The following is a 13705-nucleotide window of genomic DNA, read 5'->3' on the forward strand; positions in this document are numbered from 1 at the left end:
CACTGGTGTCTGTCCAGGATTCAGGTGTTCTACAGCTTTCTTCGCAATGTCCATTGAATGCCGGATCATGGCCACATTGTGGGCACTTTCCAGGAAGAGTGGAAGCAGCGACGTGGGGCAGATGACTTTAGCATCCGGTGGCTGTCGGCTGGCATGAAATGCAGCCCAAGATGTGTTTTCATTGTCTACCGTACCAGTGTTGTCTTCCAGGACTTGTTTTGCATTGCCTAACCAAGGGTATTCTTCATCAGTGTGCTGTTTGAAGTCTCCTCTGGTCAGTGACGAAACTCCAGCAGCTGGGACAGGCGACTTCTGGATGCTGCAAGGGACAGGGGGTACATCAGTATAATAGTGCGGCAAAGGGGCGACAGTCTTGGACCGTGTATCCCCAGCTTCTCTATCAACGACGATACTCCGATATACTCCTGCAACAGTGTAAGAAGGATGTTGTATGAGGGAGATTGCGGTACCATGGGAAGAGTCTTTTGATGTTGTTGCACTAGGGTTGTGATCTATGTTGTCTATAGCGGCAGTTGTGAACAATTCACTACGCATTTTCGGAGGACAGACCACTTGCTATTTGTGAAACTGTTGACAGACATTGTTACCCATCTGTGCTGAGAGCTGGAGCACTCTATCATAAGAGATACTTAGGCCAAGGCGTGACAGTCTGTCGACCAATTCCTTCTTGCGTGTATAAGCATGCAACATCATCCCGATGTATGTTGGAAGTGGGGTCTCCTGTGCCACACTGTGCCGCACACAAGTGGATGATGTGGTGCCACGTGTTCGCTTGTGATTTACGCTGTTGAACTTCAGCATCTGGGCTGCGGTAATTGCTGCAGGGTTAGTGTCTGTCATCTGGTCTTTGATGCTGGGTCCCTCTAGGATCATGCTGACTAGGGCAAGCAGCAACGGTGGTACTGATTTTTCCTGACATCCTCCGGGGAATCCTGTGAAGGGCTCAAATCCAATATGGCGGCACATTGGTAAAAATACGCATTGCAAATTGTTACCATTGGATTCCTTGACCCAAAAAACATACATTTAGATACCAAAATAAAGTTAATAGCAGCATTAGGCCCAGAGATAATCGCAAATGTAGATTTCAAATGGCGGCCATTTTGAAATCCAATATGGCGGACATAAAGAGAGAATTCTGAGTGGCTCAATATCTGAAAATGTTCACAACATGTTAATATACATGTGTGCCAAATTTGGTGCTTGTATCACAAAATGCACAATCCTTTTGAATATTTGGGCTAAACTGCCACACTATAAATATGTCATGCCCGGAACGGTAACTTTGCGGCAAAGACAGCCTTCGAAGCACGTGCTTTGAGAGCTTGCATATGCAAGGCATATTTTGTTGGGCGACGTGAGATAGACAATTGGCTTCATTCCGCTTTAGTAATATTACACCGTAGTACCAGTTGAACCAAGTAAATTTACAACTTTCTAACCAGTAGGCTACTTACTACTTATTTGGCAAGAGAACTCAGAGCGGCCTTTAGCCAGTCGGCTTTTGCGTACAACAGAACTGCAGCATCGATTCCAATTCTAGCATCGCTGACATACAAGCTAACATCACACAGGAACCGGTCACAAACCTCGTCTTATCTTCAGAACACGTCTTCCATTACGCCTCACACGCTCTCACCGCGTCGTTAGTCACGTATCGCATACACAGACACCACGAATGTGTTTGCAGAAGAAATTGTATCAAAATGAGCAAGGCGACACAAAGAAAGTAAAGTCAGAACCGGCCTAAGCGTAAAAAAGTCACAGGAGACAACATCAGCAGCGAAGTGCAAAAAACGTACTGTAAGCGGTCACGGCAATAAAGAGCCTGCATTTGCTACGCGGACGCGAAAGATATCGATCACTGTGTACCAGAGTCTCGTTGTACATTTGCTATTCCCGCTTGCAAAAGGAGAGTAAAGGTAAGTACTGCGACAAATCTATACCAAGTTGAGCGTCGAAATACCCCCGAAAAGATACTGAAAGGCATCGATGGCACGACACGTGAGCTGTCCGAAACAGAGCGGTTTCTATTTATCATCTTGCTGCCTCATAAAAAGTTTTTTCTTCGAGCAGGCTTCTTCGTCCGCAAGGGCCGCCTTGTACTCCTTGAATTTATCTGAAACACAATGCGAAATTGCACCAACTGTGGTCAGTTGCGATAGTTCGTACTCTAACAGGAGTTGAATTAACGTCATAAAACTTTACCCAAACACAAGTAGAAATTCAAACTCAAATCTTAATACAGGTAACATCATAAATTTCTTTTCCCCTACACGCAGAAGTCAAAATCAGTAAGTAATCTAGGGCTAGTTTTGTTTCAAAATCTGAAAGTAGTAAACTGAAATCATAACCACTCGAGTAAGCAGTGCAAGTAGGTAAAATCCACCATAACGTTGTAAATACGAGTGCTTTATTAATGAACGCATCTAGACCGGAATGGGACTGGTTTTCTAATGAAGACTAATTAGTCCAAAACCAAATGTGAATATAATTTGCCAAATGTTTCTTTGCTCTAATTCTGATTCTGGTCTAATTTGCGAAATGTTTCAGCCCTCTAATTTTATTTCTAATCTAGTTTTCCTGAAAATGCTCCAGAGAACTGTATTGTGCGAATCGAGCCAAGCCTGGTGAGCATACATTTGCTATTCTCATGCTTGTGGCGAATTCAGCAGTTCTAATCTAATGCTGAAAAAATTGGAGCTATAATTCTAATTATAATCTAATTTGAAAAAATGTATTAAACGTAAATTGTAAAAATATGATATAATTTTGAATTTTTTTCTAGTTATACGAGTCTACTTTTCTAGTTACACAAGTCTAGACACATGTTTATATGTGATCAGCAAGGGGGTACTATGAAATACTACTGCGGAGGCGTTCCAAAGCAGTCGTCGTTGTAGTGCCGTAGAGGCAACGCCTACAACCTCTATTCGAGTACAAGTAGGAATAGCGATTTTCAAAGCACGCCAGAACTAGATTTCTTTTATTAATACCGGTTTTGAACAAGAGCTACTGTCGCGCTGATCCCGAAGGTACAAATTATAATCCGGTCTGGCCGGTGGAACACCCTCCCGAAATAATATGGGTGGCCAGTCTGCCCGAAATAATATGGGTGGCCAGTCTGCTAAGAAGCAGCCGGAAATTGCTGACAGTATCCGGTTACCCAACCGTCCGGTTAGTTATATATACTGACACGAGTCACTTCAGCGTCCGTGGCAGCGGGTTGGGATTTGGTCGGGAGCAAGTTTTACCTTGTAAAGTCGACACCGTTTCGACGTATCGATCCATCGCGTCCTCCATCCTTACGACAAAATCTTCGTCGTTGAAATCCACTTCTTCGGTCAGTGCCAGAAGGCGCTCAAATTCGTTGACGTTGGTCTGCGCCTGCCAAGATCATTGTGAAACAAATTACTTTATACAAATTACTGTTTGGCAAGAACTGCATTATCACCAGGCCGTCGTTTTCATGAATGGGTAATATATACCAGCGCCCAGGGACCTTCTTCGACCGGACAGCCATATCAAGTCAATATTTTCAAATGCAACTCGTAAAGAGCCATAAATGTCAATTACCTGATACGTCATAATTGAACATTCTTGCCTGATACGTCATAATTGAACATTCTTGTAGTATTGGTAGCACCAATACATGGACTTCGTAGTATGCGCCATATTTTATCTACTCGCATGCGTAGGCGGAGACAAACATGATATAAAAGCAGTACATACATACATACATAGGAACCGTTATCGATGTTTATGGAATGACTAGATTTTGAATATTTCAACTTCCAAAATGAAGCAAGCCGGCGCAGCCATTGTCCCCGTCACCGTGATCGTAATACGACCTAGAACCACCGAAGCAGAGAGAAAAAAATTGTCAAAGGATCTGCGGCGAAGTCGCAGGCTCCCAACTCACCCATTCAGAGCCTGCAATTCTACGTTGAGCTTCCTATTACAGGACCCGACCGGTTCTAGTATTCTGTATTCGGCTAGCAAAACGTTGCGTTGCACGCTTTCATTTTAACAGCGATACTAGAAAAGCTACTTACCAATCAATAACATGCATAGCTATGGCGTTGTTTTCAATTTGAATTGTGAATGTCACTTCCGAGGCAGTTCATTTTTCGACGTTGATCAGAAAGAAAATGTGTTTTTGAAAACTGCATTGTCATACAAGCGTCGCCAATGGCGACTCGCCATGTCTGCTATTCTTTGATCAAACAAGGTCTCGTGCAACCTACGATTTCGAGGCCCGCGATGTCAGGATGATTGACTTCGCGAGTGATGTTAGTCACCGGCGCGACAGCAACATAAAAATTAGAATATTTTTAAAAGGGGTGTACGAGACCCTAACCCTGGATACTCCACTGTCTTGACCTCTCAAGACATGTTGATGCTACCAATAGACTAATTTTTTCTGGTCGTTGTGAAAATTTACTAACGAGTTGCTGCAATATTTATAAATTTATTACAAAATTAACAATTTGTTGAAGAGTCACATCTTAATGCCCAAAAGAGTCATAGGTTCCCGACCACTGATACATATTGAACGTACATTCGTTACGCAAAAACATCAGTACAGCAGTGACTAACGGGATCTGTCTGGGATATCGACAGAGGCGGTGAAAGTAGTCAGCGTAAGTAGGACGTTATCGATTTTCTTCCTTGCGACCTACTGATCCGGAGGCCGGACACTACACAGGTAATTAGTTACAGGTGGAAGTAGCGCTTTCCAAGACACGTCAAAACTACTTTGAGTGGAAGTATAAAATGAAGGCATGATAAATACTTGTAGTTTAAAAAATGAAATCGGTCAACGGGGTCGCATACCTTTAGCAGTGAATCGGAGTAAAGTGAATGAAAACAATGCGAATAGGTGCAATTTTTGCATATATATTCAGTTACTGCACACATATGCCAAGACTACATTTCATTTCTCAAAATCCTTAGTGTAAAAACCAAACGATCTGTTTTGCCAAAGAGAACTGTCAAGATGATGTGGAAGTGGTCTAAAGCATCATTATTCAAGCATTATTGCAGTAGTACAACTCGCAGGAGTTCTACAAAAAGTGGAGTCACTTCATTACTGCCTGCCGACACATCTACGATCTACATTGTTAACCGGTGCCGGCATCTGTGTATTGTCAAATACCGCCGACACATATCTATCTACAGGGCCTGATGGCTACCACATCGACGGTGATAATGTGGTGCAAAGAAATAGGGAAGCGAGAAAAAATACAGAAAAAAGAAACGCATAACCCCGAACGTCACAAGGCAGCTATCATTCGCGGGGCCCTGATTTCGCCTGGAAAACATGAATTATTATCTGTCAACCTACCACGCTCACGAAATTTCGCAGGCAATCAGCCATTTCGTTTTGCTTGTCTCGTAGCGTTGTGACGGCTTTTGTTATATCAATCATTTCCCGCGAGACCTCGTTTTGCTGTCGACACAGAATTAACGTAAGGTTCAAATGGTTAACGGAGCACAGCGATATATGTTTGGACTGCGAGCGATTTGAGAGCCATAGTAACATCAGTTAATGTGGCGTTGAAATAGTACAGATAATGTGGAAAGTACTACCTTTTACGTGGCCACTAAGATAATAATGCTAATACTAAATCGCATAACTGATTATTTGGTATTCTTTCGACCATACCAGTGGTTCTCAATCTTTTAGTCTTCGCGGACACATATCAGTTGGAATCGATTTTTACAGCTGTTTATTTACTTGAAAATCCTCGTCTTCGATTTGATATCAACGATCATGAGTGCCGAAAATATTTCCACAAAACTTGACGCTGAGGAATGTAATAATACTGCGTGATGCTTGCAAAGACACATTTTCTGTGATCGCAACTTACAGGGCACCATAATTAAGAAACAGAGTTTAAATGAACATAGGACGTCCAGCCTAGTCATTTCTATCATGCATCTCATATCTCGAAGTTATTCTGGAATAGTGCTTTTGTATAGCACAGTAGAAAATATATTTCGTGCCGAGGTTTCAACCCCTTCATTGGGAGAGATCAGGGGGGAAATCAGGCATTTCCATTTCAAACAACAAGGCAACGAAACGTTTCTCAACAGCAATATGTTTTTATCAATAGGCTATTGGCAATTTGGCAAATAAAATGAGTTTGAACTGTAGGATATCTTATCTCCGACTACCATTAATGATGCGAGTTCTGAAGTTCTAGCAGTTATGAAACGAAACTGTATGATGCTTTCGCAAATTTATTTACGATTGACCGGTGATCAATCAGTTTACAAAAAGGTTTCGCGGACCCCATGAAAGTGCATCGCGGACCCCCGGTTGAGAACCTCTGGACTGGACCATACCATTTCACTGTAATCTGTGACAATGCCGTGGGTTCATCACTACTTCATATATGTCATTCCCACTAACGTTGTTAGCTTTTTGCCTTAAGTTTGATACGCTGCGGTATGACCATTCGAGATTCCAGTATTCCACAGTGGAAAATACTATCGAAACTGTAATACTAGTTGATAAATTCACTCTTAGTGGATATGCGTGTGTATCATTTTAGTACTCGAAAAAAAAACGTCTCACACTAGATTCAGCTTCGAGTACTCCTTGTGCCTATAGCCCTAGTGATTAGATACACAGTGACCTTTTTCATGGTACTCAAAAGAAGATTCCCTCTTTCCGTGTTTTTGCTACTTTAGTCCAACATCTGTAGGAGAATCATTGTTCAAAGCCGTAGTCACGATATCATATTGGATATTTTGGAAAAATGCAGCGCCGTCCCACGACACTGTTCGCTGACGTGCTGCAGAATCTCACGTGCCTGAACAGAAGCAGCAAAAATAGCTTCGATTGTGTCGGACCCGTGATAGCCCGGCATCTTGTCCTTCAGTCTGGAAAGAATAGCACAGATTTAATCACACGTAAAGGGGAGTTTACTTTATATCAGTGTTGGGATGACTCGAGTCAGACTCAAGTCAACTTTTTCTTATGACTTGACTTGACTTGACTCGAGTCACTTTGGAAAAATGACTTGACTTGACTTGACTCGGAGCTTCAAAAATGTGCATTGACTCGTGACTCGGAGCAAAATTTACGAGTCAATTTCAAGTTATTAAGTAAGCGGTGTTGAATAAATCACTGTGTCTTGTGTATGTTCGGATGGTTCGAGATACGCCGGTGTCACTTGTGAGAAGAACCAGTCATTTACTGATTGTACGTTACAAGGTTCCTCCGTTGTTAGATCACAAATGAATTAATTGACCGCAAAGTAGAAAATTAAATTAAATAGCAATGTGTCTCTGTTTCTTAGACGGCTCAATGCTTACGTTGCGCAGTGCTCACATTTACCGATTCTCTTGTGTGCGTTTATATTCTCACGGATGTGTAGATGGGTAGTGTAGGCTATTGTACCATATCAATTTGTTTCAACTTCGTATTAGGTCCTATATTTTGGATGTTAAGAACTGACTGTAGTATGAAGCTGTACAGTTACTCGCGTACTTTATTAGCAGTTCTACGCGTGCGTTAGGGATACACCGTCTTTTAGCATGTATATTTACCTAGATATTAGTTATTTGATTAAGATAAATGCTGTCTTTCACACAGCTAGTAAAGTGTAATGACTCTGAATCATCACTCGTACTTCAAAAATTCAATTTGACTTGAATTGTGACTTGATTCGTGACTTGACTTGACTTGACTCGACTTGACTCGAGTCACTTCCAAAAAACGAGTGACTTGACTTGACTCGAGTCACTTCCAAAAAACGAGTGACTTGACTTGACTCGAGTCACCTTTGAAAATCGATTGACCTGACTTGACTCGAGTCAAAATCTGCAATGACTCGAGATGACTCGTGAGCGTGTCTCGAAGGTAGTGACTTGATCCCAAGACTGCTTCATATACTGCAACGGGGCTTTGGTATGTTCAGGTTCTGATACTGGTTTATACAGTTACGGTATCCGGTAGTTTGCATGATAAAAATATTATAAATGTAACACATCAAAACATGACAGTGCATTAATGAGGTATTGCATATTCAACTAATGAGATGGTTGATCTTGTTTTTGATCTGATATGTCTCAATTGCTAGTTTCGTAGAGGGGAAGCTGAAGATGAATAAATAGCTTATTGCTGTACTAGTATTTTTATCAGTTCTTATTTCATCTCTTCTGTTATAGTGGAGTAGACTTAGGGATGCCCCCAGGTTGAGAACCACTGCTATTCACGACACTTAAAAAGTTACAGATTTTGCTGTATAAGCGACATATCAATCGGACCGCAGAGCAGAAGTGGTCAAAAGCAGTCATCTCTGGTACTCGAGCACAAGCAGTGATTTTCGAATAGAAAAATTAAGTATTCCAGACTCCCAGTGTTGAATACAAAGCTGAATACTGTTGAGTAAAACACCATGAACTGCGAATTTCACATTTCAAATGCGAAATTTTCAGCATCACGATCGCGAATATCAGCAGATGGCCATTGTCGTGAATGGGTAATTCCTCGTCAAATGAAAGAGAATGTAGGCACCAAGGTAGGCTTATTTGCATATCCACATTGACTTTACATACACACAGAGAATACAATTTATTTTCTAAAATGTTCTCGACAAACAATCATATTTCCATTCACTAGACCACTCCAACACATGCTTTGTATCGATACTATCGGCAATCTTATTATGGGTCACAGGTTTCCAATCCGCACCACGTTTGCGAAGTCACTTGTAAACACGTCCGATGTCTCTGCCGAAGCAAGATGTTCGAGTCATCCCGCAAGCTACCATATTTCCACAACTTATTGCGTTCGTTCTTGTCATTGACAGGCGCCTGATTGCCGACGGCAATCTCCCGGTAGGGTAGAAAGCCACGTATCGCTACGGCGAGGATCGCAGGCCAACGCGTGCGGTTTTAGGGCGCGTGCACGAGTAGGCATTAGGCCAACGTCCTTTCGTTATTCCCTATTTGGACCCCCTCATCCTTTTTAACATTCTTTCGGTATGCGAGAGTTGTTGCGTTTCGGTTAACGTGTTTCGGGGTTATTTTCGTCAGATGTTCAGATTAGGATTCGACAGCAACGGTGACCGCGACGTTTAATCTAACACAGTGTCGAAGTCCGGGCTTGACGATAAGAATGCTTCGACACTATCATGTTTAAACGATATACGTACGTGTAAACACCACATAGTTACAATCACCACAAATAAAATAGAATCGAAATAACGGTGGGAGTAGAAAATCCACATACAGTGTCGGAAAACCAATAAATTACAATTGCGTTGTAGCGAAATGATCGTACGATAGGAACGTCAATACGGCACATATTTACGATCACGACAACGAAAATCGAAAAGAAATAGCGGCCAGAGTGCGAATTCCTTGTATAGCATCAGCAAAATAAACAAGTAACAACGCAAAGTAAATCGAAACGTCGAAACATCAGCATAACAAAAACCATTCTCTCTCACCTGTTTGCATATCTCAACGTATTGAGGGTATGCTGACAGCTGCTCATGACAGGCGATACCGTCGCTATCAAGCAGGTGCGGGAGTTCTCCCCGATAAATGATTCGCGCAGCACTTGTGTCAGTGTGCTGGCACGAAACGGCAGATGTTCTTGGTTGGTGCTTATCGCCCGTATGCACTCCTGAGAAGGCGAGGAACAAAAATTTGCCAAAAGAGATATCGGTGGTCGTGCCTCTGGTAAAGCAAACCGAAATCCCTGGATTCTATCGGCGCCATCTATCTCCGAAGCAGAGGTGTCAGTAAGGAAGTACTTCTGAGTTTCCAACTTACAAAAAGTAGTACTTCTATTCGTGCTTACCGTTTTTAGCGAGAAACTGGATCTAGAATATTTTTATACTTGCTTAGAAATCACTGTTTCTACTCGAGAAGAAAATTCCATCACTACTTCTACTCGAGTGCTAACGAGCCGCGAGCGAAAAAAAAAATCCGGTGCAATCAAGCAAAATTCACTCGAGTGTATTGAAAAAGTAGAGGTATTACGTTACCGACAACTGCCGAGTATGAAACGATATTGACTATACACAAATGATGGTAAAAACATCTAGCAGACATACTTTCAATGCCAGCAAGCTCTTGATAATATCGGCTCCTTTCATTCTTGTTTGACGTGAATCGCTCATCGTGTCAGCTCCACGTTCACTACCTGCAAATTCAAGGCGGGATGCGACAGCAAAATTAGTAACAGCAAATCATGTAGCACAGAAGCGATGATCTAGTGGAAGCTAAGAGATCGAGACCAATTTTTGCCGTTTGTACCAGGACGAAAACGAAGCCTAGCGTCAATATGCTCTCTGGGAACTTTCCGTATTGACAATAGGATGCGCTGATAACTTGATATTGATAATTTATCCACTAAAATCTTTTTGACGGACTCCAATCAGTAGCAAACGTCAGTAACAAGATGAATCGAATTGGAAACGAAGGAAATACATTGTCTGCGTGATGTAATGTGCATTTCTGTGCATCGACACGCTCGTTGGCCGTCACAAATACTTTACTGAAGAGTCTAAGCCGCATCTGTTGTTCTCAGCATCGATTTACTTCAATTTGGACAGCAGTTCTTACAAGCCCCGCAAAAGTCACTAACGCCGTTTGAAGTATACTGCCTTCCCCCGCAGTAACAAAATCACAACTCACCTGCTAAATCGACGAGAGAAAATTTGCCGTGCATTTTTCCCTTGGAACGGAGAGTGATTTGAAATACGGCATGTGACCGCGACAAATGCTGATTGGCCGACGTGACACCAGACGTTCTAAATGACGAGGCTTTACAATGAGAAGAGGCAGGCGCACTGTTACTGAATCACACGTGCCGCTTAATTACATGTACATTGTACAAGCAGTGTACATTGTACAAGCAGCAATTTCAAAGGTCAAAAACAAGACATATCAAAATGACTTCAACTATAAGAAAAAAAATGTAAGATGTGAAAAGTACTCGGTCAAGTATTTAGTCGAAGGGTCGCTCGTTTTTAGCAGTCCATCGGAGGTGGTCACTTTAGAAATTGCAGGCGCATCTTCGCGACTAACGCAGAACTACAAATGCGTGCAATCCTCGAAAATATATTTAGTTGCTGAAGCGGTTCTCAAACTGTAGTGCGTGTGCGTACATTGTACAACTAATGGCTAGCTTATGAAGTGGTAAATGTTCGGTGGATTTAAACGGCTGGCACTGGTGGGTTGTTCCGCAAAATTGTGCTTCACTTTTTAAAACTGTAAAACACGACCTTAATGGGATGCAAAACAACAAGTAATATATCGTTGGATTCAGACTTTCAACGCCTACCAACTACCCCACGAAGCTAGACGAGAGCAGGGCAACCGAGCGTGTGAATAATTAATGAGATAATATAACCTTATTGTAAAAATAAACAAGTTTTAGTTACTTTCTTATAGAGCAGGGGTGGGCAACTTCTCCAGTCGGCGGTCGGATACAGGAAAATTAAGAACTTGGCAGGCCGGGTTACTGAATCGATACATTATTCGCCCATTTATCTACATATACAAGGATTAAATCGTATTCAGTGAATGTATTTTAACGACAGCAATGTAACTTCAAAGCTATTTCTCGCCACTAATGACGAGGACAATGTGGATTTGAGAACAGCATTGTCATACAGGCACCACCATGTCTGCTTCTCTCTGATCAATCACCACACGGAGCAATTATTAATCAAGTTTTCAAGGCGTTCGATAAGCATTAGAGTTTAGTATAGGTGACGAGACAGCGTGGTTGTCCAACTATGTGGCCTATTTTATCTCGATATTGAATTCATGCATCCCGCAGCCTCCACGAAATTTTGAAAGTGGCCCCGACCCGTTTTGAGTTGGCGACCCCTGGCATAAGCGGTGTCTTACAGAAGCCTAGAAGTATGCCGTGCTACAAGTCGACGGTTACAGGATCAAAAATAGGAAATATCGGCCTGGTGTAAATGACAATTGTAGTCGACAAACACCATGATCACCACAAATGACATATAAGGGTTGAGTACATCGTAAATGCCGATAATTCAACAGGTCTTCTCGCTTCGACGAATTTACGCGTAAGCTCCACCCTCGCTCGCTGAGCATACATGTGTATATTTACATACAGTCACTAAAATTTTACTTTTGCAAGCAAGTAGTGGGGTATCACGGAAGACTGGGGCCGCGGGCCAGACTATCATCTAAGATGAAAACTGTCCGCGGGCGGGACAAAATCCCTTCGCGGGCCGTATTTTGCCCGCCCCTGTTATAGAGTCTACAACGTACGCCTATACCTAGTGCGAATATGTGCGTACTTGGTGCGAATATGTGCGTACTATTCACATCGACAGAGATGTTTTCTTTCAAACGAGCCATGAGGGGCCACTTTTGCAACTAATTCGACCGATACTATCAGAACACTGTTGAGCGTTACCCTCTAAGACTGCATGTTTATGGTGCACTTATACTTATTCGCACTACGTATACGCTGTGAACTCTGCAAGGATGTAATCAATATTCGTTACATATAATACAGGATTTATTAATTACTGTTGTGCATTGTACAACCATTTTATTTTGATGATATTGCGTCACAGTAAATTCAAGTCAATGAATAACGAAGCTTGGTGAGATTGGATCCCTGGATGAATTTTAACCATGTCGGTGCGAAATTATAATCTAGATTACATAAATTATGTATTCATCGTAATTAAACAAGGACTAGAATATTAGCCACAGTGTGCGATTTGTACGAAACGCTTTCCAACGGGTCCACAAAGCCTTGGCCTGTCGAAACGGCACCATATCCCAGCAAACACAAAACCGTAAAAGGATCATCCGGGATCATCTCGATTAGGTTCTGATTTTCTAAGTGTCGAGGGAATGTCTAAAATACGTAGTAGGATGGTCTTGTGGTTATATTCAATCAGAATAAATTCATACTCGGTGTTGTTCCATCTCATGCATTAGGCTTCGTTATATCCGGTAGTTAACCTAATAATGCAAATTTTCTATCTCTCGCGGGTACGACTAAAATACGTAGAAAGGATGACTTTTTCGGTACATTCAATAACGATGAATTCTATCCGGTTTTGTTCGATCTCATGCGGTAGCTTCGTTCTATTCATTAGAAAACAATGTTCTCCCTTCGTTTTATTGCGTGAGGATGTCACCGGTGTTGTATATTCGTGTTGTTGCTCTAAGGTCGAATAGTTTTGTTTTCCTCTGATATATATGATCTTCATTATATATATATTCGCTCTTTCGGTAATCTCGCATGTTCAACGAGTATGGTTAATAGTTTTATTCAGAGAATAACTAAATAAGTGATATGTTGTACGTTTAGGAATATGATTATCGATGCGTGACTTCTAGAATATTTCGGCGATTCAAATTTTACGTCATCGCGCCATACAAAGATTTGAAGCGCAACAGGTCGCAGCCAGGCATAGTTCGCTCTTTCTGTATGGTAAATGCCGTAAATATATAGGAATTGTGACTGACTGAGGTAGCGGGTTAAAGGTATATATGCAGTAGCATATAGCTTATGGGGTATTTCGAATTGCCTGTAGTATATGACGCCTAGAGCTGTTTGACTTTCTGCAAAACAGGTGTAGACAACTATAGAAAAGTTACAGCTTTTCCAGGTTAGAATTAGAGCTAAACCGTTTCTCCGAATTAGATTACAATTATA

General features: G+C 41.8%; 1 protein-coding gene and 1 pseudogene across 1 annotated transcript in view; both read right to left on the bottom strand.

The window, feature by feature from the left end:
• Positions 1-2015: 2015 nt before the first annotated feature.
• LOC145456249 (uncharacterized) overlaps positions 2016-13705 on the bottom strand; it is a 37659-nt gene continuing 25969 nt past the window's right edge. Inside the window, exons 3-5 of the mRNA XM_080334327.1 lie at positions 5369-5473; positions 3276-3408; positions 2016-2140 (exon numbers count right to left, since the gene is read on the bottom strand). Of these exons, the coding sequence (XP_080190453.1) occupies positions 2052-2140; positions 3276-3408; positions 5369-5452 (306 nt within the window). The 5' untranslated portion in view covers positions 5453-5473 and the 3' untranslated portion in view covers positions 2016-2051. The remainder of the gene's footprint in view (positions 2141-3275; positions 3409-5368; positions 5474-13705) is intronic.
• The window catches only part of LOC145456052 (kinesin-like protein KIF2A), a 33085-nt pseudogene continuing 26138 nt past the window's right edge, over positions 6759-13705 (bottom strand).

The sequence above is a fragment of the Botryllus schlosseri genome, chromosome 14 (genome assembly GCF_051294905.1).
Source record: "Botryllus schlosseri isolate E-star chromosome 14, Bs_hap1, whole genome shotgun sequence".
Lineage (NCBI taxonomy): Eukaryota > Metazoa > Chordata > Ascidiacea > Stolidobranchia > Styelidae > Botryllus > Botryllus schlosseri.